The 22,683-nt window shown below is 49.1% G+C and overlaps 9 protein-coding genes across 9 annotated transcripts in view; 5 read left to right on the forward strand and 4 right to left on the reverse strand.

Annotated features, from left to right (window-relative positions):
• The window catches only part of LACBIDRAFT_327289 (uncharacterized protein), a gene marked incomplete at both ends in the record, with an annotated part of 1,404 nt that extends 1,167 nt beyond the window's left edge, over positions 1 to 237 (reverse strand). Inside the window, one exon of the mRNA XM_001881265.1 lies at positions 156 to 237. Within this exon, the coding sequence (XP_001881300.1) occupies positions 156 to 237 (82 nt within the window). The remainder of the gene's footprint in view (positions 1 to 155) is intronic.
• A 29-nt stretch (positions 238 to 266) lies between these two features.
• Positions 267 to 1,691, forward strand: LACBIDRAFT_297683 (uncharacterized protein; the record flags this gene model as incomplete). Its single annotated transcript, XM_001881085.1, has 3 exons — positions 267 to 276; positions 331 to 591; positions 646 to 1,691. 3 exons carry the CDS (start codon positions 267 to 269, stop codon positions 1,689 to 1,691), a joined length of 1,317 nt encoding a protein of 438 aa, XP_001881120.1.
• A 2,850-nt stretch (positions 1,692 to 4,541) lies between these two features.
• On the forward strand, positions 4,542 to 4,739 carry LACBIDRAFT_297684 (uncharacterized protein; the record flags this gene model as incomplete). The annotated part of the gene is made up of 1 exon (XM_001881086.1): positions 4,542 to 4,739. One exon carries the CDS (start codon positions 4,542 to 4,544, stop codon positions 4,737 to 4,739), a length of 198 nt encoding a protein of 65 aa, XP_001881121.1.
• Positions 4,740 to 5,221: 482 nt separating this feature from the next.
• Positions 5,222 to 10,124, reverse strand: LACBIDRAFT_327290 (uncharacterized protein; the record flags this gene model as incomplete). Its single annotated transcript, XM_001881266.1, has 10 exons — positions 5,222 to 5,560; positions 5,709 to 6,028; positions 6,081 to 6,537; positions 6,849 to 7,266; positions 7,370 to 7,395; positions 7,582 to 7,692; positions 8,254 to 8,931; positions 9,137 to 9,282; positions 9,355 to 9,542; positions 10,003 to 10,124. 10 exons carry the CDS (start codon positions 10,122 to 10,124, stop codon positions 5,222 to 5,224), a joined length of 2,805 nt encoding a protein of 934 aa, XP_001881301.1.
• Positions 10,125 to 12,078: 1,954 nt separating this feature from the next.
• Positions 12,079 to 12,690, forward strand: LACBIDRAFT_297688 (uncharacterized protein; the record flags this gene model as incomplete). The annotated part of the gene is made up of 2 exons (XM_001881087.1): positions 12,079 to 12,112; positions 12,188 to 12,690. The coding sequence occupies 2 exons, from the start codon at positions 12,079 to 12,081 to the stop codon at positions 12,688 to 12,690; spliced, it is 537 nt and encodes a 178-aa protein (XP_001881122.1).
• A 239-nt stretch (positions 12,691 to 12,929) lies between these two features.
• Positions 12,930 to 14,501, reverse strand: LACBIDRAFT_327292 (uncharacterized protein; the record flags this gene model as incomplete). The annotated part of the gene is made up of 3 exons (XM_001881267.1): positions 12,930 to 14,226; positions 14,274 to 14,436; positions 14,471 to 14,501. 3 exons carry the CDS (start codon positions 14,499 to 14,501, stop codon positions 12,930 to 12,932), a joined length of 1,491 nt encoding a protein of 496 aa, XP_001881302.1.
• Positions 14,502 to 14,659: 158 nt separating this feature from the next.
• LACBIDRAFT_297690 (uncharacterized protein) lies at positions 14,660 to 18,958 on the forward strand (the record flags this gene model as incomplete). The annotated part of the gene is made up of 10 exons (XM_001881088.1): positions 14,660 to 15,287; positions 15,341 to 15,493; positions 15,544 to 15,588; positions 15,643 to 15,903; positions 15,958 to 18,206; positions 18,271 to 18,287; positions 18,342 to 18,446; positions 18,504 to 18,508; positions 18,562 to 18,724; positions 18,778 to 18,958. The coding sequence occupies 10 exons, from the start codon at positions 14,660 to 14,662 to the stop codon at positions 18,956 to 18,958; spliced, it is 3,807 nt and encodes a 1,268-aa protein (XP_001881123.1).
• Positions 18,959 to 19,133: 175 nt separating this feature from the next.
• On the reverse strand, positions 19,134 to 20,161 carry LACBIDRAFT_297691 (SNARE protein TLG1/Syntaxin; the record flags this gene model as incomplete). Its single annotated transcript, XM_001881268.1, has 6 exons — positions 19,134 to 19,305; positions 19,354 to 19,460; positions 19,511 to 19,660; positions 19,755 to 19,851; positions 19,900 to 19,958; positions 20,021 to 20,161. 6 exons carry the CDS (start codon positions 20,159 to 20,161, stop codon positions 19,134 to 19,136), a joined length of 726 nt encoding a protein of 241 aa, XP_001881303.1.
• A 176-nt stretch (positions 20,162 to 20,337) lies between these two features.
• LACBIDRAFT_327295 (uncharacterized protein) lies at positions 20,338 to 22,204 on the forward strand (the record flags this gene model as incomplete). The annotated part of the gene is made up of 3 exons (XM_001881089.1): positions 20,338 to 20,803; positions 20,824 to 21,233; positions 21,326 to 22,204. The coding sequence occupies 3 exons, from the start codon at positions 20,338 to 20,340 to the stop codon at positions 22,202 to 22,204; spliced, it is 1,755 nt and encodes a 584-aa protein (XP_001881124.1).
• Between the last annotated feature and the right edge of the window lie 479 nt (positions 22,205 to 22,683).

Raw genomic sequence — 22,683 nt, forward strand, 5'->3', positions numbered from 1 at the left:
CCATCCCTTTCCGACAATAGAATTTTAGTTCCAGACGCTGTTGCCGCCTCCGTTCCCGCCCCCCCAGTTCGCCTCGAAATGGGGGTCAGTCCCAGGAAAAAGGCTTACGCGAATGCCTCGACAATAATCGATCTATCTTCTCCCGGCCCATCTACACCACGACAGTTCACAGCCGTTGAAAGTACGGTCGTGCTTTTGCTTTCCTCTTACTTCGCTAATGAGGGTTACAAGCATCATCACTTTGTACTCGATGCTCCTCAGACAACATGACCGTAGGTGTGTATGATTTTTGCAAAGTTCTTCGATCCTAGCTCATTTTTTTTCTTTCAGTGGGAGACACAACCATGTTTGATTTGACGAAACAAGTGCAGGCTTTTAATGATAAGTCTCCGCGAAACATTACTCTGGATTTGTACTCGAGTCGGGACAACATTCCGCCTGTTGAGCCTTCTCGTCGACGCTCGCCACTCTCATCTGGCTCAAGGACACAAAGTTGTGAAGCTAATTCTCGCTCCAATAATTCCCAAGACTTTTCCCCGGCCAACTGGTCACAGACCACCTCTTCCGCAGACCAAGCGATCCCAACGTCAAGTGCGTTTCATATTTCCTTTTTCTATGTCTATCTCCTTTCTAAAACTCAAATAGCTCCGAAGAAAGTGTATCCACTGGTATTTCATCCTAGCCCGATTGCCCACAGCAAATCGTCCGCTGATGTTCCAGAGGAGGGGACGATTGCTTCGCTGAGGCTGCAGACACTTGGGGATCGGGAATGTTTGGAGCCTAGCAATACAACCGCGCATCAGCTTGAGGCGTCTCCTCCTCCACCTGCCCACCCGTCGATGCATTCCCCTGCGGATTCGATGTCACCAGGTTTGAAAGACAATGAGGAGGATGCAAATAAATTTGAGGTTAAGGAAGACGAAGACAAACAGATGGTAGATCGGGACCAGCAGTTACTGGATGAGAGGGATCAGGCAGAAATTGACAATGAGGATAAGGAGGAGCACAGTTCCTCTTCTACAGCGTCAGATATTGCGATTACAGCCAACTACCCTCCACCATCAACATCAGTGATTTGCCCATCGTCAAATATACTCGATCGTTCTCCTGCATACCATGAACCACCAACGAGAAGTCCAAATTCGACCCCCAAACAAAAGCATTCGCCATCATTGCCGGACTACACCAGCCCTAATCTTGCTCAACGACCCCCTTCTTTTTCTTCACCGAGGACATCCCAGCCTTCAACTTCGACTCCCAAACGAAAGTCCTCACCAATAAAACCGGAATACATGAGTTCTAATCACGCCTCGCCTGCACAACGAACATCTTCATATCATCTGCCTTTGGAGTCAGACTTCATCTCTTTCTCCTCCAAATTCTCGGCAAGTTTGGGCGTCTCTTCAAGTCATCAAAGCTTTCTCGTGGCAAAGATGACGTTGATAAGGAATCTTCCCGCACCCGAGATTCTGACGCCTTTCCCAATTACGCAAGTGTTTCCCCTTCACGCCGCTCAACTGGAGATCACTTCAAATATTAGAGCCTACCAAGGCGGAAAGTGCTGCAGTGGAGTCAGCTTCCTTCCACACTTTTGCAGCCCACGCAAACCCAGTCAACACCATGTCCTGGGCAGTGTTCGACTATTGGGTTATACAGATCGGATTAGATCCCGGGTCTTTTTTTCTTTTTAGATACAATCCGGAAGTAGCGCTGCCAAGAAAGTTGACTGCGGTGTCAAGTACAGAATTCGATAGGTGGGAGCGGAATGCTAAACTGAAAGTTTTGTTTGCATTCTGGTTTTTCGTTTGCCTTACTGTAATGTATTTAGACCGAAACTTGGAGTGGACATCGGGTACATAATCCAACCGATGGCGACCTATATCTCCAACGAGACTTTATTCGTGAACTGGCCTTCTGATGTCGGTCTATAGTCTTCACGATGACTCCCGGGTTCGTTGTTTGAGATCATCCTTTCGAAACCCACTCATATTTCTCTAGACTAAGTATACCAGTGCTTACAGATGGCCAACTTTATGATCCGCACATTTCGATTATAGTGAAGGTTACAACTAAGGCATTAATCTACGCTCTCTGCACCAAGGCGAACACCAGCCCTGTGAAAGCCTACCTCAGCCTCGAGCAGCCCAACAAAGGAGAACCCCCACCCATGAAATGGACTTCTTCCAACTCCGCGCCTCCCAATGGCAAGCCCACGATCGCAGCAAGAACTCCTGCTTCAACCTCTGCTGAATCAAGTTCACCGCGAAAGAAGTTTAGAAACGCACTATTCCAGACTACCCGGCGCCTGTGTTAGGGTATGCTGCTGGTATGGTAGCAGAACCTCATCCGAAACCGGCTCAGCCAACCGCTCAGGCTACGCCGACTAAAGCTAACCCAGGTGCTGCGCCTCAAGGGAAAGGGAAGTCCGCTGAGAAGGGTAAGGAGTCGAAGTCCCTGTTGCCATATCTTCAGGACTCTCCCGGTCAACGTCAACCGCCATCACAGCAGTTTCATTATCGCCAACCTGTGGCTCCCCAACCACCACTTTAGCAACAGCGCATGTTTGGGTGACATAGAGCAAGTGCAACACAGAAGATGTCAATTCAGATGGCAGCGATTGCGATGAAGATGATGATGGCGATGATGACGAAGAAGAAACGGATGTAGAATGAGCTCACAAGTATGAAGGCTCAGACTACAGTAGTGATGACTACTCTGGACGGGGAGGCAGAGCTCGAGATCCTCCTCCAGCTAAGGGACGCTTGCGCAATGAATACATCGAGCCTCATAAAGAATACGCAAAAGAACCTAGTAGAAAGAAAGGCTACAAAGCCAAAGAAGACGAAACTGCCTGCTCCAGAAGTCGAGCGGGCTTCGGAGGGCCGGCTTTGGGAGGGGAGATACAAAGACAGAGACCGGAGAAGACAGCCTTCAGATCGGGATCAACGGAGGTATACATATACTGAAGATCGACAGGTGGTCCTTTGACCCGCCTACCGGCATGAACTTTCTTATTCCGAGGGGGATAGAGGATTGGAATACTACGACGAGCTGGACGCACCAAGAAGACGATCTCCCACGAAATCTGCACCATCTCGAGATCTGGACTGGCCTCAAGAAATACGGAGGGAGGGACCTAGCCCCTAATGGGGCATTCGCAATATGCCACAGCGTCGATTAGGGCCTGGTAGGCGTTATAGTGACGAAGACTTTCGCGAGCGAGCTTGGAACCCAGACACGGTCGTGGGATAGGTCTTCTCCTATGGTGTGTGATGTTGGTGGGAGAGAGGATGATTTCATCCGGAGGAAGGTGAAAAAAGTTCCCATTCGGGATTTCGTTGACGAAAGATGAACGAAAGATGTTCGCTTCATTCAAGGTTAGCAACGGAGACCGATCCCCAAATTCTAGTAATGGGAGTGGTGGGAACTGGCCTACCAACCTTCTGGTACTTCCACGTACACCTGTGGAGGCACTCCTGGTGCTGGTTCTAGAAGGAGGCTATTTCGACCCTCGACCTAATGGCGCCTCTACGTCTACAATAGCATTAAGCTCTGGTCCTGAATTTCGTGGACGTACCGCCATTCATCCCGTAAAAACCTGAGGAATATCGACTTGAACAATTCACCTCCTCGCCCATCTTCCACTATACTTCGCTGTCCTTCGCCTGCTGCATCTGCTTCTGCTGCGTTAAGCCAGAGAAGGGCATTGCCACAGCCACAAGGGCGGCCGCGTCACGACGCTCCTCTGAGCAGTGCGGGTGAGCAGCTCCAGCGGAGACGATCCTTGTATTCAATGCCCTCCAAACAACAGCAACAATCAGAGCCATCAGCGAGGGAGCGAAGGCCGGAAAGCCAGATGTATGGGTCGTCTAACGTCGATCATACCTAGAGCGTACAACCACGACAGCGACATGATACCCAGCCGTCTTTCAGCATACAATCGAAGCCACAAAGTCTCGGCCCATATCCTACTCGGAATCAGCCGCAGACGCCAGCTCCTCCACGTTCAGTAAACATCGAATCTCCTGCTCCCATTGGTGGTGGGGAGATAACGGCGGATACTTATGCCAACGATCGAACAAAGTGGAGAGGATCACCATGGAAAACGGCATGATGGGTTACCAACAATGTCGCTTCGCTCAGGATCTCTACAGCTCTCCCATCTATACCCACGATCAACATTGATTCTGGGCCAAGTGGAAGCAACGACTTTGGTCCGCAGATCAACATCTCGGGTCCGCAGATCAACGTCGAACCAGCGGAGTCGCAGCAAGGATCTCGCAAAGAAGCTCCAAGGACGCAGGTATACGAGTTTCCTGGAGTCAGCGTTTCAGGGCCTGAATACGGGTCCGAACATAGAAGTGCCTGGGCTGGCTGATGGGCCCCGTCTCAGAGGTCAACAACAGCGGCCATACTCCTAATTCCAGTTTTGAAAAATTTGGGTGAGCGTTAGCTAATCTTTCTTTCTTCTATGGTTTTCATTATCTGAAGAGCATTTGCCGTAGTACAATGAAGACGCTCTCATAAGAGCTAACGCGGACATGACAGACGCGCTCCGTACTATTGCGGTAATGCAGAATGAAATGGATCTCTCCGTCCTTTCCAATCAAATGCTTGAATCATCGGCAGCTTCCCTCCGCACAACCTCGTCTCAACACGATCAACTCTCCAGCTACATGACCACCTCTAAGCACCTCGTCACCGCCTTGAGGAATCTCACGGGCTTGACTGCGTTATAATCATATCTGCATTTATATTATTTCTCCTCGTCGTCAATATGATTCTGAATTAGCGCGTCGTGGATCGAGGGTTGAGGATCACTTTTTGGTGGACAAAGTTGATTGCACACATTCAGGCCCAGTGAAAATTGACCCTGTGCAGATCGGGTTTCTCCGGATCAAATCGATATATTTGCCAATTTCCGGCCATCTCCCCTGTTCAGATCGGGCTCCACCGATCCATTTGGCCATTTTTTAGGGTCGATTTTCACTGGGATTCAGGGTGTGGATGGGGATGCATGGTCTCTTTTGGCTACAGAAGAGCCGCAACGGAAACACCGTCCCAAGAAGGGGGAAGTCACGAGGCCATCAGGATCATTACTGTTGATTACCGGGGGATCTCAATGAAGTGACGAGCGGTATATGGTTCGACATTCGTTATTGTGAAGCGGTGGTACTTATACAACCAATTCTATGTCATGAGCTCTACACCTACAACCACACTAGCTGTGCTCATGCCTCCACCCCAATCCTATTTCCTTGGTGATTGGATGGCCTGGCAAAGTGATGTCCGTAACAGAGGTGGTAGGTGACAACTGATGGCTCTGCACTTGTTCCAAAGCTTGCTTTGCATACTTCTCAAGATACTTGAAGAGTCTGTTTTTCAATCTGTCCTCGAGCTGTTGTAGCACGGCTATATCCAGGCCCGTGGGAGGTGCCCATGAAAAAACAAGACCACTTGTTCCAGGTAGGCTGAATGTTTGGTTATTCTGTCCCATTGCTTCGCCGAGCTCTTTGCATAACCAGCAACATTTTTTGGCCACACCGATCTTGTTGGCATCCTGCACATGAGTGATCATCAGCAAATACCACAATTTAAAAAAAATGGAGAACAACCTTGAGGATATCAACAAAGCTTGAGGGTAACTCAGTTGCTGTACAGGAGGCTTCTTTGATAAATGCCATTAATGTGGCTTCTGCATGAATCACCCCGGTGAATTTGCCACCAAACCTTTCCAAATCCTGGAGACTTTCTCGGATAACTGGGTCATCGGTGAACTCATCCAACAAAGCACTGGTTGATGTAACTGCTTGGCACTTCTCACTTGGAACCTGCATCTTGACAATGTTTAAGGACATAATCCCTTTCAATGACCTGAAGAGTTTGGAAGAGTCTAGCCATGCATAGGCCTGATTCCAAGCCACGATTGCACGGAAATATCGCATCAAAAATTTTCCAGCATCTTCATGGTCATCAACACCGATGTCAGAGAGGGCATCGGATCTGTCATCAGACTCATTGTCATCATCTGCATGCACAGATAGGTTAATCCAAAACCATCCTTGCAAAAAGGTGCTTACGTATATCATTAGTGTGGTTACGTATATCATTGATTGCATATCCTACATTGACGTTATCCTTGAGAAATTTGACCAAGCCTGGAAGGGTCAGGATGGCATCGTAGTAGGAGCCAAGGACATAAACGATGCGGTGCAGCTGCGCCAGCTGGGTGTAAAGATCATGCCACTCTGAATCATTGCTTGGGCACTTCTGTGTTGAGGCCTTGACAGAGCGATAGACTGAGATGAGGGCTCGGATCCATTGGGTTGCTGAGCTGCTGTGGAAGAGGAAATAGAGGGTACCATCACGGTTTTCGCACGGAACATTGCTAGATGCAAAAGTGGCTTCCACCCAGGCACCAACTTCGACATAACAGTGTTCAGCTGTATGGCATACCCGAACCTGCTTTGGTGGAATGACCACAAGATCTCCGGATAGCTCCAGGTCCTCTTTGATCAACATCTCCAAAATTTCTGGCTTGAACAGAAATCGCAATGATTCTACTCTCTTTTGTATTTTTGGGAAAGATCGCTCGATAATCAATGAGAGGGAAAGGTAACTCATTTTATTGTATTCCTTGCTGTCTGTGGTTCGATGGAGTTTCGAGGTTGAAATAAGTGCCCCGAAGATGTCAGCAGCATGCTTCTCCAGGGAGACTTTTGTATTGTGGTTTCTAGATGGATTTAGTGGGGACTTTAGCAATGGCACGCCGTGCTTCAAACAAACAATATGACGTACATGGTTCCAAGAGTTGTGGAAAGTGGGGTTTGCGAAGGCTCTATACGTACAATAGTGTGGTCGGGAGATGTTTGAAGGGATTGGTTTTGAGAAATAGTGATGTGGATCTTGACAAGGCTAGTGTCAATGTCGGGTGAGGATGGGAGTGCAGGCGACTTGTTCAAGTCGAGTTCGGAAGCGAGTATAGGCGCCTTGTCCGAGTCAGGTTCGGAAGCAGCTGCGTCTACCAGCCGTTGGACGCCAGTGACAGCGATTACATTCCGTGCATATCCGCCGTCATCGGAGCCTCGGGTCAGGAGCGTCGAAATGTGATAATATGCCTGAGACTCTGCTGTTTCAGCAGGTCCTGGGGAGGAAAGTGCGGCCTGCCGAGAGACCTTGTTCAACAACTTAGACATAGCCATGATTCGGCCTTCATAGTAGCTGGCGCTCTGTTCAGGCATCGCTGTATTGGTTGGGCTGCGGTTCCTAGCCAAGATTGCGGTTAGTTCACGAAGGAGCAATTGAAGGTGAGTCACACAAGAGTCACACACTGAGCGTCGTTACTTTCATCCCTAAACTATTTACTTACAACCTTACATTACCCTTACAAATATGCTTCAAATTTACGGAGAGTTCATAATGACAAGACCTGCTCAAAAATCGATGTGACCAACCCCCCTCAATCACTTCCCACAACAACATTCTCGGGTAAGATCAATCCCCTCCTTCGTGGCAGCCTCCTCTACTTCTTCGATCAATTTCTGCGGGTCGGCCATTGCATTCTCATACACCCAAGCACACTGATTTATCGGGTAACTGTGAGGCAGCGTCAGCCTGCAATGCGGACAAGTAGTATGAAAAGTACTTGCCTGTCCCACTTGACCAACCATTTCGATAGCCGACCATGTCCACCTGTCATAATTATTTTCCTCCCAACAATGTCAACCACAAAGTATTCATTTGCAGGTGCTCCGTGATCGCAATCTGGCTGTCCACGGAAAGTCGTTTCAAGATCCCCGGCGGGTTTCCTTGGCAATCATAAACAATCAAAGACCATAGCAAGTCACCATTAACGAGACTTGCGAGAACTATCAAGCAAGATTTTGTGAATGAGGGCTCAGATAAGAAAAGGATGAGGAAGGACCTTCCATTGGTGTCACAAGGAGGACAAAAGAACATTTCTGTAGGATTGAGCCTTGTGTCCGTTAGAGTGATGCCGACGCAGCCGTAGTGAACCAGGCGAAGCATCTTCATTAATGTTAGACATAAAACGAGTATGAAACGTCGTCAAGAAACACCTACAAGTCGCATTTGATGAACTAATCAGGTCCAGAGATGAATCAGATGAGGAACAGACGCGGGGAACAATAAGAGCTCATTCATTGCTGGCCGCCTAACCCTCCGTTTCCCCCTCCGGGACCTCGTTGCCCTGAAGCAGAAGGCGACCAAGCCCTATCCATCGACTCCACCTACCCTTTTCTTCTTCGGCTTTTGTTCTTGCTTCAACGTGAGATGCAGTAGAACAATCTTTCTTCGCCCCCTTCCCCTTCTTTTCATCGTCAACCTGTCCTTGGCGCGCTTCAGCGGCGGCTCCTCATCCTCATTGTCCACCGTCACTTTTCTTTTCTTTCTCACTACCTTGTTAGCGGCGGCGCTATCTCGTGGCTTGGACAGAAGTGTCTTCACAGTCCCTCTAAGCTCAATCTTTTTTTTCATAGCTTCAGAGTGACCTGCGGTGATCTTGCGTTTTTGAACCGGAACGATCTCCGCATCGTCGCTATCGTAACGGGCTTCAAATCCACGGGCGCGAATGCTGCTATCGCCTTCTTCATCAATTAGCTGCGACAGCGACTGAGTAAGGCAAAGCCAATGATGGCTCTCATCCTTTACTTCCGGCTGAGGTTTGGGGGAAGATGTATATATAGCCTCTTGAGATATATGAGGTGGTTTGGGTGTAACATGTATCTGGCGAGATTTTTCGGAACTTGCAGTGGTACGTTGAGAAGCATGAGGAGGAAGTGGAGAAGCAACGGAGGGGATTCGAAGAGAAAAGTTACTTGACTGACAAGGTTGTGCTGTTGGGCGACGTTCCAAATCTTGCTGGTTGGATGAAAAGATGAAGGAGTTGGAAGGGAAGATTGACTGATAGACCTATGATGCGGAAGATGCTGGTCTGTCGTCATACAGAACAGAAACGTCCGGCCCCCTCCCTGCTCTAGAGAAGCGTCAAATTCTGGCGTGGGTGAAGCAAACAGGTTGTTGACGTTCTCCTCGTCCCATCCTTAGTCTTGTCCCTCCATTTCAAGCTCATTCAAACAATTCTTCTCCGCGCTATGCTCGCCCTGCTGAATCCTACCAAAACCATGATCTCCTTCTTCAACTCGGGAGTCGTATTCTTGCTGAGACTATGAGAGGGGAGCAGCTCGAAGTTATCACAGCCTCTTCCTCGTCCTCGTCCTCGTCGTTCGGAATACTGCATAGGGATGAGGATGAATAGGCAAACTGCAAAAGTCGGGGCGTTGAGCTCATCGATGGCCCTTCATTCGATGGTCTTTCCGCGAAACTACGGCCCACCTGAACGCGACGAAGTTCTTGTAGGCGGAATTGAGAGGGAAGTAAGTCCACGAGGGTTGAGTTCTGCGACGCCCACGCTCACGGAGATGATGGTGGCGGGGACGGGAGACGTGGAGCAACTTGCTGAGATAGCGGACTTCCCAGGGTATTGGGTATTGAAGTAGGAACCGGAGATGCCAAGATCAGCTCTGGAACAACTTGTTCATCTTCAACGGAAGATGAGAGCTGAGGTGTCCTTGTTGAAGCAGAAGGGGAGGGGCAGGAGGTTCGTTGTGCATGAATTAGAGCTTGTGTATTCTGGTTTTACTGGTGAGGACTTTCGTTTGGGGGTCGAAGGTGAAGAAAAAGAAGAGGCTTTTTTGAGTTAAAATTAGGAGTCCGGCAATGATGGCGAATACTTTTGTTTGGGAGTCGAATTTGGACCGTTGGTAATTCATGTGATGCAGAAGAAGGATCTATCACGGATCGGGGTATATGTGGCGATGGGCAAATCAGTGATGCTGATGGTGCAGGGTGGTTGGCTGTAATAGCAATTCCTGACGCTGTAAGTAGAAGGATGAAGTTCCTCTTTTCGTCTTCCTCAACCTCAACGTTATTCGCATCCTCTTCATTGCCTCCAGAACAGGGTGGCAGCAACCTCGAACTTACAGGGGAATGCATCGACAGGTCGGCCGGGGAGAAGAAGACACCTCAAGCTGATGCCCGCTCAAATTGCTAGGCTCCAAACACACCGGATCCCCAAGCGTCTGCAGCTTCAGCGACGCAAACATTCCCTCCTCTAGAACATCAACGCACGATTTGCTGAGGGCAATTGGGGTAGAATTGAATATATGTGGATAGACTAGCTATTTGACTTTTATTAGAATGGAGAGACGCATAGAAAAGGGAAATATGAAACACACTTGACCGTTGAAATCGCTGGGTCTGATATGGAAGAGGTGATTTGTGACCAATCGAGCGGGGAAAAGTCTTGGCAATCATGAGAATGAGAATGAGCTTTACAGCTTTGAGTCCTTGAGCCAGATGAGAGTGGCGAGTATTGGAGAAGACTCAACAGACGGAAGGTCGTCCCGTCTCGATGTTCAAATCAGAAGTAATGTATCGCGGAGACTTATCACTGAATGTCTGGGCTTGTTTCGTTAAATCAAAGGTTGTGTCTCCCACTGGAAAAAAAACTGAGCCACAATCAAAGAACTTTCCAAAAATCATACATATCTATGGTGTTGATGTCTGAGGAGCACCGAGTGCAAAGTGACAATGACTGTAACCTCATTACCGAAGTACGAGGAAACGAAAGCACGTCCGTACTTTCAATGGCTGCGAACTGCCGTGGTGTAGACGGGCCTGGAGAAAGAGAACAAAGATCAGTTATTGTTGAGGCATTCACGTAAGCATTTCTCCTGGGACCGACCGCCATTTCAAGGTGAACTGGGGGGGCGGGAACGGAGACGGGAACAACGTCTGGAACTAAAATTTTATTATCAGAGTGGGATGGGTAGAGAGATATAAAACATTCACCATTAGCCTCTGGATCTCGAGCTCTCTCTAGCAACTCCCCTACTGAAAATCCAGCCGTCCCATGATGGAAAAACCGGGGTTATTGTCAGCGCTATGCCCAATTATTTTCTCAAGCCTCCTCAAAAACTCAACCAAATCCTTGTGTACAGCGAGTTTAGCCTCTGTAATTTTTGCTTGCCGCTCCTCAATGATTTTGGCCTCCCTATCCGCGAGTAGGAGATCGATCTTGGCCTATCTTGGCTTGAAGGCGCTTGTAGTCATTGTCTAGTTTTTGCATGCGCGTCAACAAGGTCCTGAAATCGGCGAATAACGTTTGAAACATCGTCGCTCTTGGCCGAGGATATACGTACAGCGGCACACTCCCGATAAACCTCATCCTCGACACTGTGTCGAGGTTGAGAGGACGGGCAACGCAATTGGCTGAGGTGACGAACGCAATGTCACACGTCACTACCCTCTCTTCTCCCAACCCCCACGACGAGCACCTACCACGATTGGCCACGAGGACCCGCCACAAGGATCGACGGACGACGACGAGGGCTCACCAACGTCTCCGGGCCTACCACCAGCATCGACGAGGGCCCATCACCACGATTGACGAGGGCCCACCACCAGCATCGATGAAGGGCTACGACCGCCCACAACCACGATCGACGAACGGCCACGAGGGCCTATCACCACGATCGATAAACGGTCACGAGGGCCCGCCACGACGAACGGCCATGGGCACCCATGGGCACCCATTGGCACGTTTCTCGACAAACAGCCACGGGCGCCACGACGATCAGAAATCCCCATCCAAACGCAGCACAAATGCGACGGCGAACCAAACATGAACCCCAGCCCAAACGCGAGTACCCCCACCGCGTCCACGTCCATGAAGCGAGACACGACATGGGCACCAGCAATGCCTGCCAACAATCAGATGCACCGACAATGTTCGCTATCAGTCCGGGGAGTATTGGGGAGAGGGTATGCAGCTTGGATAGGTGTGGGGATCACCTTTACATTAGCAATGGGTTATTGAAAGGGAGAGGTGGTGTCCCTCGCTCCTTTCTTTCTACTTCTACATAGTAGGTATATCTTTCCATATAAATGTTTTTCTTGTAGATAAGGAATACACACTATGCTGCCATTTACCGAAAAAAACAAAAAGAACTGAACTCAGCCATGGCAAACGCATCGCTTGGGTGTGTCGCACATTCAATGTGCGACACACCTGAAAGGGATGGACACACGGGTGTGTCGCTCTCTTGCCCTATGTGTCGCTCACCCGATTTTGGGAGTGTGCCAGTTCGTATACACTGATCCTCAGCTTCCCTCCACGCGACCTCATCTCAACACAGTAAACTCTCCAGCTTCATGATCACCTCCAAGCACCTCGTCACCGCTCTTGAAAAATCTGACTGGCTTGACCGGGTTATAATTATATCTACATTTATGTTCTTTCTCCTCCTCGTCATGTTCATTTTGAAACAGCGCTTTGTGGATCGAGGGTTGAGGATGGCTTTGTGGTGGACAAGTTTTATACCAGACTTTAGTGGTGACGAGGCACTGCTGAAGTCGGAGGATGGATTGGCAACGCAAGTTATCGCTACTGTCATGTCAAGTCTGTCGCTGGCGGCATCCGCTGCGTCGTCGACGCCCTCTTCACATGTACATTCAACACCGACTCTATTGCCATCCGAAACTTTAAATGTTGTCTCCTCTCTGATACCTACAAAAACGGACCTAGCTGCCCACCATACAACGGACACAGTGCAAACTGAAGGGACAGCGACGGCTCATGTGCATACCCCTGCTCACGTCGAGCTATGATGGATGTGTTTGACACCTTTACTCTCTCTGTGAAATGAATAACATCATGGAAATGTATTTGTTCTAACGCAAAGTTCCCTGCCAACCTTTGAAAAGTCTTTGTCTACACCAAAATTTGTGTGCATTGTAGCACTTGCACTCGAATGAAAATAAAATGCTGATCTGCTGGTATAAGTGTCAACCTGGGCTTTCACAAGCGACTCTCAGCCTGGGCCTCGAAGGTTACTGAGCGCTTTCGATCACAACCTCGCCTTTCCCTCCAAATCCTCCTCCTCTCCCTTCTTGACCATCCATTTCATGAGCTCGACCCACTCAGATTTACCGCCCTTGCCGACACCTCTGATGCACTGTTCCGCTTCCCCAGTTTTCACAAGGGCATTCCACACCTTTCTCAACAGATTCTTCTTCAAATATATCTCCACCTCCCAGCTCTCAACCCGCGTTTCATCACCAGCAAACGCGCACATCTGATCCCGATACTCAAATTGCTCTAGCGGTTCAAACCTGTGCCACAATTTGGAGATTTGTATCTCCTCATTCCCTGACGCGGAATTGCTGTCCCAGAGGCGTGTGCGTAGTTCTTGGTACCGATTCATGACGTCAACTGCCTCACTGAGTTGATCGAGTTTCTCTGGGTTGGAGAAGGCGGCCAATACGGCTTTGGCTTGTGCTTCGACTAGTGGGAATGGGGCGACTCTAATTAAGAGTCCCAGAAACGCGAGAGATGTCGGTGGGAACGCAGTTTGGAGAGGAAAGATGTGTTTTGCGAGAGGAAATACGTTGTATGTCGAGTTGTGAAGAGTTGTTGGTAATGGCGGTATGGGATCTGACACGGATGGTTGGAGGACGTGGGGGGGAAAGAAGGGAAAGGAGAATTCATAGCCCGTAGCGAAGATGCAGTGGTCGATGTTTGATAGGGTGGAACCATCAGAGAAAGTTACTTCGCCTTTCGAAGGGTCATTTAACTGGGATAATTGTCCGCGGGCGTGAGGTCCCAAGCCTTCTGGAGAGGACACGGATTGGAAAACGGTGCGTCCTGATAAGCGCAATTCATTACAGATGTCCTGTCCGCTTGGCCCACCACCAACGACAAGGAGAGTGCTCCCAAGCGTGGACGAAGGGTTTCGGTACCATGCGGAGTGAGTTGCTTTACGTGCATCGAGCCACGCTCCGAGCCCTGGGATATCGGGGTATCGCGGGACTTTGTAATGGCCATTGCAGATGATGACTAGATCGAATTTAGCAGGAGAGGAGGGTGCTGGTGGACCCGTCTGGACAATCCATTTTGGGGATTGATATTCTATGTTTGTTACGGTGGTATTGTGGTGGATATATGGGCGGAGATGAAAGTGATCAGCATATGAGTTGAGGTATGTGAGTACAGTTGACGCGGGTGGGAATAATGGAGTCGAGGGAGGGAAGGCAAAATCCGTGTATGCCATGGATGGGTGGGCAAGGTTTGTGGTAAGGCAGTCATATAGGGGTGTGGTTGGAGAAAAGTCCTCATATCCAGGATCGTCTGCAGATGCTGGAAGCCTGGTTGTTGATAAGGCCCAAAAGCTCTGTAGTGGCATTATGCGTACCATATACCACCTACGTTCTGTCTTGCTTCAAAAACTGTTGGTTTCCACAAACCCGCTTTGAACTGAGGGGCGTCGAGAACAACCTTTAGAGCGGCCAAGCCTACTGGGCCTGCGCCAACGATACAAATTTGTTTCTGATCGAACAATGGTTGAAGGGGTATACCTGAACACAAAAGGTGAGGAGAGCGTGGAAGTACATTGGAAGACGAATGTACTAGGGAGTTCCATGCCGAGGTGAGAGACAGAGCCAATATTTGCGGCTATGTAACTCTATGTACGCGTTGTGTGTAATGCCCTGGGAATTTCGGGCATATTTATTGTCCAATAATAAATTACCGTGTCTTTGAAACTTCAGAGTCTCTCGCTCGTCGTTTCTCCTCGCCGCAATGGCTAACACCCCATCTTCTGTCGGCCATTATAGAGCCAGAAACGCGCGGTCAGCAATACGGTCTTCAGCACAATCGACTTCAGCGTCTGTAACTCGCAATGCAGCACCGACGCCACTAACACTCGAGGACTCCCAACGCCATCACCAAGCGCAGATTCTTCTGTTACAGCAACAACGGCAGCAACAAGTTCAACAACAGTCTCAACATCTTCAGCAGCCTCAATTCCACATCCAACAATATCAGCTACCAGCGGTTGCATATCCACATACACAACCAGCACCACAGGCAAATAGCGACGATGTTATAAACGTTATTAGACGGTTTTATGACAGGATTGACCCACGCATGCAAAAACAGGATGATAACTACAAACGCCTTGATGCCAAGATCGATCTCCTACTCGCAGAGAGGGAGGAGGCCAAAATCGTCGAGGCGCGGCAAGCGAAAATATTAGAGGCTAAACTCGCCGTTCACAGGGATTTGGTTGAGTTTTTGAAGAGGCTCGAGAAAACAATTGGGCGAAGCGCTGACAATAACCCCAATTTCTCCATCATGGGACGGCTGGATGCCCTGGATTTTTCTGTCGGGGAGCTTCTGGAGAGAGCTCGAGATCCAGAGGCTAATTGTGAGTATTTTTTCTGTTGCTCTGCCCATCCCTTTCCGACAATAGAATTTTAGTTCCAGACGCTGTTGCCGCCTCCGTTCCCGCCCCCCCAGTTCGCCACGAAATGGGGGTCAGTCCCAGGAAAAAGGCTTACGCGAATGCCTCGACAATAATCGATCTATCTTCTCCCGGCCCATCTACACCACGACAGTTCACAGCCGTTGAAAGTACGGTCGCGCTTTTGCTTTCCTCTTACTTCGCTAATGAGGGTTACAAGCATCATCACTTTGTACTCGATGCTCCTCAGACAACATGACCGTAGGTGTGTATGATTTTTGCAAAGTTCTTCGATCCTAGCTCATTTTTTTTCTTTCAGTGGGAGACACAACCATGTTTGATTTGACGAAACAAGTGCAGGCTTTTAATGATAAGTCTCCGCGAAACATTACTCTGGATTTGTACTCGAGTCGGGACAACATTCCGCCTGTTGAGCCTTCTCGTCGACGCTCGCCACTCTCATCTGGCTCAAGGACACAAAGTTGTGAAGCTAATTCTCGCTCCAATAATTCCCAAGACTTTTCCCCGGCCAACTGGTCACAGACCACCTCTTCCGCAGACCAAGCGATCCCAACGTCAAGTGCGTTTCATATTTCCTTTTTCTATGTCTATCTCCTTTCTAAAACTCAAATAGCTCCGAAGAAAATCTATCCAGTGGTATTTCATCCTAGCCCGATTGCCCACAGCAAATCGTCGGCTGATGTTCCAGAGGAGGGGACGATTGCTTCGCTGAGGCTGCAGACACTTGGGGATCGGGAATGTTTGGAGCCTAGCAATACAACTGCGCATCAGCTTGAGGCGTCTCCTGCTCCACCTGCCCACCCGTCGATGCATTCCCCTGCGGATTCGATGTCACCAGGTTTGGGAGACAATGAGGAGGATGCGAATAAAGTTGATATTACGGAAGACGAAGACGAACAGATGGTAGATCGGGACCAGCAGTTATTGGATGAAAAGGATCAGGCAGAAATTGACAATGAGGATAAGGAGGAGCGCAGTTCCTCTTCTACAGCGTCAGAAATTGCGATTACAGCCAACCACCACCCTGCACCATCAACATCACTGATTTTTCCATCGTCAGATATACCCCAGAGCCTCGATCGTTCTCCTGCATACCATGAACCACCAACGAGAAGTCCAAATTCGACTCCCAAACAAAAGTACTCGCTATCATTGCCCAGCCCTGATTTCAGCCATCTTGCTCAACGATCCCCTTCTTTTTCTTCACCAAGGACATCCCAACCTTTATCTTCGACGCCCAAACGAAAGTCGTCACCAATAAAACCGGAATACATGAGCTCTAATCACGCCTCGCTTGCACAACGATCTTCTTGCTCCTCCCCTTCTACTTCAACAAGGACACCCCAGCTCTCATCTTCGGTTGAAGATGAACAAGTAGTTTCAGAACTAGTTCTGGCATCTCCGACTCCTACTCCAATACCCAATACTCCAGTACCCCATACACAGAGAGCTGCGCTATCTCAACAACCTTCTCTCCGTCTCCCGTCCCCGCCACCATCATCTCCGTGGGCGTGGGCGTCGCAGCAGTCAACTCCCCGTGGACATACTGCCCTCCCGGTCCCCCCTGGAGGAACGTCGTCGAGCTCGTCTTTTTGTAGTCCAAATAAAGTTGGCCGTAGTTTTGCGGATAGACCATCGAATGAAAGGCCATCAATGACCATAACTCCCCAATCTTTGCACTTTGCCTACTCATCCTCATCCCTAAGCAGTGTTCCGAACAACGAGGAGGAGGACGAGGAAGAGGTTGTGATAGCTTCGAGCTGCTCCCCTCCTCCGATAGAGTCTCAGCAAGAATACGAACCCCGAGCTGGAGCAGGAGACCATGGTATTGATAGGACTCAGCAGGACGAGCATGGCAATGAGAAGAATCTTGTGAATGGGTTTGAAATAGAGGGGCAAGACCACAAAAGCGACGAGGAGAACGCCAACAACCTGTTTGCTTTACCCACGCCAGAATTCGAGTCTTCGCCAGAGCGGGGAGGCGGACCGGACGTTTCTGCTCTGGATGACGAAACAGAGCAGCATCCTCCACATCATGGGTCTAGTAGCCAATCTCCCCCTCCAACTCCTTCATCTCTCCATCCTACCAGCAAGATTCGCAACGTCGCTTCAACAGCACAACCTCCTCAAACCAGCCACTCCCCTCCTCGATTCCCTTCCGTTACTTCCTCACCTCCTGCGCAAGATTCTCAAGTTACCGCTGCAAGTCCTGAAAAACCTCGCCAGATACATGTTCCACCCAAACCACCTCATACATCTCGAGAGGCCATGTATATATCTTCTTCCCCAGAACTTCAGCCGGAAGTAAAGAGCGAGAGCCATCATTCGCCTTCAAGAAGCTTTGCCGAGTCGCTGTCGCCGCTGACTGATGAAGAAAGCGACAGTAGCCTTCGCGCTCGTGGATTCAAACCCCGTTACGACGACAGCGACGATGCGGAGATCGTTCCAGTCAAAAAACGCAAGATCACGCCTACGAAAAAGAAGATTGAGCCTGGGAGGATTGTGATAAACCTGAAGGCACTTTTGTCCAAGCCGGGAGATAGCGCCGCCGCTACCAAGGTAGTGAGAAAGAAAAGAAAAGTGATGGTGGACAATGAGGATGAGGAGCCGCCGCTGAAGCGCGCCAAGGACAGGTTGTCGATGAAGGAGAAGGGGAAGAGGGTGAAGAAAGATGGTTCTACTGCATCTCTTGGGACGGTGAAGCAGGAACAGAAGCCGAAAAAGAAAAGGTTAGATGGAGTGGTGGAGAGGGATAGGTCGCCTTCCGCTTCAGAGCAACGTTCAGCGAGGCCCCGGAGGGGGAAACGGAAGGTTAAGTGGCCAGCATTAAATGAGTTGGGTGACAATGGGTTTCATCGCAAGGTTCGCATTCTCTAATTGTTCCTCGCCTCTGTTCCTTACCTGATTTATCTCTGGACCTGAATAGTTCATCAAATGCGACTTGTAGGTGTTTTTTGATGACCTTTCCTACCGGTTTTATGTCTAACACTGATGAAGATGCTTCGCCTGGTTCCACTACGGCTGCGTCGGCATCACCCCAACGGACTCGAGGCTCAATCCTACAGAAATGTTCTTTTGTCCTCCTTGTGACGCCAATGGAAGGTCTGTCTTCATTCTTTCCTTATCTGAGCCCTCATTTACGAAATCTCAATTTGATAGTTCTCGTAAGTCTCGTTAAAGGTGACGTGCTATAGTATTTGATTGTTTATGGTTGCAGAAAAACGCGAGGGGGATACAGAAGCGACTTTCTGTGGACGGCCAGATTGCGATCACCGTGAAGCACCTGCAGATGAATACTTTGTGGCTGGCATTGTCGGGAGGAAAATAATTATGACAGGTGGACATGGTCGACTATCGAAGTGGTTGGTCAAGTGGGACGGGCAAGTATTTTTCCTATCAGTTGTCCGCATTACAGGCTGACGCTGCCTCACAGCTACCCAATAAATCAGTGTACTTGGGAGTATGAGAACGCAATGCCCGACCCGCAGAAGTTGATCGAAGAGTTCGAGGAAGCTGCGACGAAAGAGGGGATTGATCTTGATGCAGACCCCTACGCGAGAGTGTTGTTGCGGGAAGTGATTGAGGGGGGTTGGTCAGATCCAGAGGAAGAGTGATGTTTGTCGTCTCTCTTTTGAGCATAGTAGCTTGATTGTTCCCGGAGGAACTCTCCGTAAACTCGAAGCATACTCGTAAGGCGTAATAGCGTAATGTACATAAGGCTGTAAATAGTTTAGGAAGGTTTATTAGTGGATTGAAAGAGAAACCAATCCGAGGAACCATGTCTATATGTTATACCAGTATAACAGCGAGCAGAAGAGCCATTAATACCAATATCAAAATAACGATACACCAACCGCTCCCCCTTTCCTCAGAATCTCTCAGGAACTTGCGGAGTCGCCGCATTGCATCGCTTAACTTGGTGTCGGTCTTGTCAACGTTTTGCTCAAGATCGTCAAGCATTCTAATTGGAAGTTCAGTAAGTGATCGGTCACAGAAATCCAGTACGCACTCATTGTGCTGGCCAATTTCTTGTCCCATCAGACTAGCTTGTTGGGCGAGGGTGTTGAGCGTGCCAGCTATTGAGTCCATTGTGTTATCTTGTTCTCGTATCATCATCTAAAGGAAATTCGGTCAGAGAAACCAAAACTATGAACGCTATAACAGACCTGTTGTTCTTCTCGTGCCCATTCAGCTTGATGATCGTCTCCATATTGGTCAGAGAACGGAGAACCAGGTTTATCGCGTTGTGTGGAATCCGAGGTTTGACGCTGTCGAGGTATTGACAGGGACGAGGCAGTCAATTCTGTTCTCATACTCTAGACTTGCATAGGAGGGAGATAATTAGCCGTTAAGAAAGCCCCCATACCGTATGGTTCGAAAACTGGACATTGGTAAGAAGGTAAAACCCACCTCGATTTCTTTCCGCACATGTCCCACGTACTGGCGTCGCGTCTGAACCTCCGCATCGTCAAGACCAAACATTCGCGCATCAGTGGACTCCACAATTCTAGGTCACAGTTAAATGGCGTCTGAGCGTTGCTTGGACTGAACGCACTTTACACTCTCCTCCAAATCCTCAAGGTCCGCCTCGAGCGCAGCTAACGTAGCTTTCAGCTAGAAAGAGATCATAGTTAGCATCCTCATTAATGAACACACGTACGTAAAAAAGAACTCACTTCGTTTCGCGCCCACATCAACTCCTCGCTGTCTTCTGAGGCCATATTTCGTATGCGGAGGTAAGAGGACCTCAATTGGGCAGCGGTTTGCAGCGACGTCTGAATCTCCTGCTGCACGGCATGGTATGGATCGACAGACATGTTTTGAGAATGAAGTGCATGGACTTCTGTGCTATAAATGCCGACTGCGGCGCGTTGGACTTCATTGTTTGCACTTGTGTAAAATTACCTTCAAGGTCACAATTACCAAACAGATACAAGCAACCGCGTCGCGGGACCCTTTTCCTTCATTCTAGTTTCTTGTCACCGCCATCACAATGGATACCGTTTGGTGCCGACTCATCAATCACGAGAACACGCTCTATGGAGCTGAAGACTTTCCCGTCCTTATACGTTCAATCGACACTGTCGACCACTTGAAGAGAAGGGGGTGGAGCCTGTCCTCAATCATTTTGCCGCAAGCGAACTGTGCGTTTGGAAGGTGTGCTTTAGAGAGTCTACGTCCTGATGGATCTAATATCCACACGAAGCCGGACATGGCGATATCCGCTGGGGAGGATTTACTGGCCCCTATCCAGTTGGTCGACGGCGACAATGCACAAATGTTGAAGAACCCGACAATGAAGCTTTCAAGCCTCAATCTCAAGAAGTTAGAATTGTTGCTCGTGACGATGCCAATGCCTTCGGGTCAGAAGAGGCGACGGTCTGAAGAGGAAGGCAGCAGCGCGAAGCGTCTTACGTTCAGCCGAGGCATGTTCACAGCATTTGTGACCATTATTCCCTGTTAACTAACGAAACCATAGACCAAGAAGAGGACGTTGAAATAGCAAGGATCGCTCTTGCTCCTTCCTCGGCCGCAGCGATGCCAGCCTTTCTGAAGGAGCAACAGAAACGCCCAGTTCTCAACGGCCGTCCCTGTCATAACTTCGGACCCCCTATCGGCTTGTTCCACCCCATCTTTGATTCATTTCAAGCCGCTAAAGATGATGAGTCAATTTTCATAGACGCTGAGACTTATTCATCCGTCCGAAAACTTTTCGAAGCAAGCGCACACATATACGACAATAAAAATAAACGGATTGACGCTATCGACAAACATTTGCTGATGCTTCTCGGTGCCTACTTTATTGGGGTCTCAGCATCTGGTGTCCTCAGTGATGGCGTCATTATTCATTCAAGAGGTCCCTACACTGCATATCTAGTTTTGCGCGAGGTAAAAATGAAATTGGAACGGGCAGCGCCGACCCATATAACCAAGGCGGCTTATCCTACTGCAAATACTGGGCCGATGCAAAACGTAAGTAGCAAAACCAATTTTGCCGAGACATCCCAATCTACAGCGCTACACTCTTACTAGAGGATTACCTAAAGGCCATATCGTACTGCCCCAGCTTCATTCTAGAGATCGCAGGGCCGTGGCTATGTGTGCTCGGTGCTGTTTATGTGGATCGAGTAATTATGCAACCGTTAACGGAATATCTATGGCTCGGAGGGGATGTCTACAATGATGACCGATTGCGTTCTGTGTCGCGACTTTTTGCCGCCCTACGGATATCTATTTCTAAGCTACGCGAGTACTACGACTCCTTGTCCAATGATGCGGGTTTTCGTCCCGATGGCTTTCCGTTCTTCCGGGGCTTTCAGGGGCAGACTTTCACATACATTGAGCGGCTTGCAGAAGACCGTGCAGACAAACTCGTTTACAAAGTGAAGAGAAATAATCGACCCGGACGGTCTTACGTGGTCAAGTTTGTGCCCATGTACAATGCGGCAGCTCACCGTCTCTTTGCTGAACATCAGCTTGCACCCGCCTTGCACTATGCCAGAACTGAGCACGACAATGAACAAACGTACGGGGGGCGGTATATGATCATCATGGACTTCGTTGTTGCAACCTCTCCCACACACTCGCTCTCTGAAGAACAATTTGGCCAGGTCAAACGTGCTCTTGAGGTCCTCCATTCAGCCGACCTAGTATTTGGCGATCTACGCTTACCGAATATTTTGATCACAACCAAAAAAGAAAAGGCGATGATCATTGACTTCGATTGGTGCAAAAAAGCGGGTGAAGGACGCTACCCGGTGACCTTGAATCAAGAAGGAATTGATTGGCCTGAGGGTGTTCACCCGTATTCAATCATGGAGAAGCAACATGATCTTGATATGTTGGATCAATTGCGTTAGAGGTCCCTTTCTTTCGTTGCGTTGAACAAGCGATGTAAACATTTGTGTCATGTAGAAGCTGCAATTTTGTAAATGTCATTGCTGACTTTTGCTCGAACTATTTTTTCTATTCCAACATGTAATGCACGTATAATATAAAGGCGTGTAACCAAGCCAATGCGCTAAACTAGATGAACACGAAGCTCGTTCGGTTTTGAACATCCGTACTCCTCACCAATTCCGTTATGTAATGACACAGTACACCCCCACCGTCCAGTGTCCACAACTCCACATTCGCGCCTGCGATCAAGAATTCCTCTGCACCTGCAATCGACACGGGCCACGGGCCGCCTGATGCTGGACTTCATTGTTTGTACTCGTTAGCATCGGAGGGCGAAACAGCGTCAGCCTCCGGTTACTTTCCGTTATAAGGGTTGCAAAATGTCCTTGCACCAGACCGGCACTCTTGTCTCTCTTCCGCATCTAAGCTCACGCTGCAC

This window comes from Laccaria bicolor, genomic scaffold (genome assembly GCF_000143565.1).
Source record: "Laccaria bicolor S238N-H82 LACBIscaffold_12 genomic scaffold, whole genome shotgun sequence".
In the NCBI taxonomy this organism is placed as follows: domain Eukaryota; kingdom Fungi; phylum Basidiomycota; class Agaricomycetes; order Agaricales; family Hydnangiaceae; genus Laccaria; species Laccaria bicolor.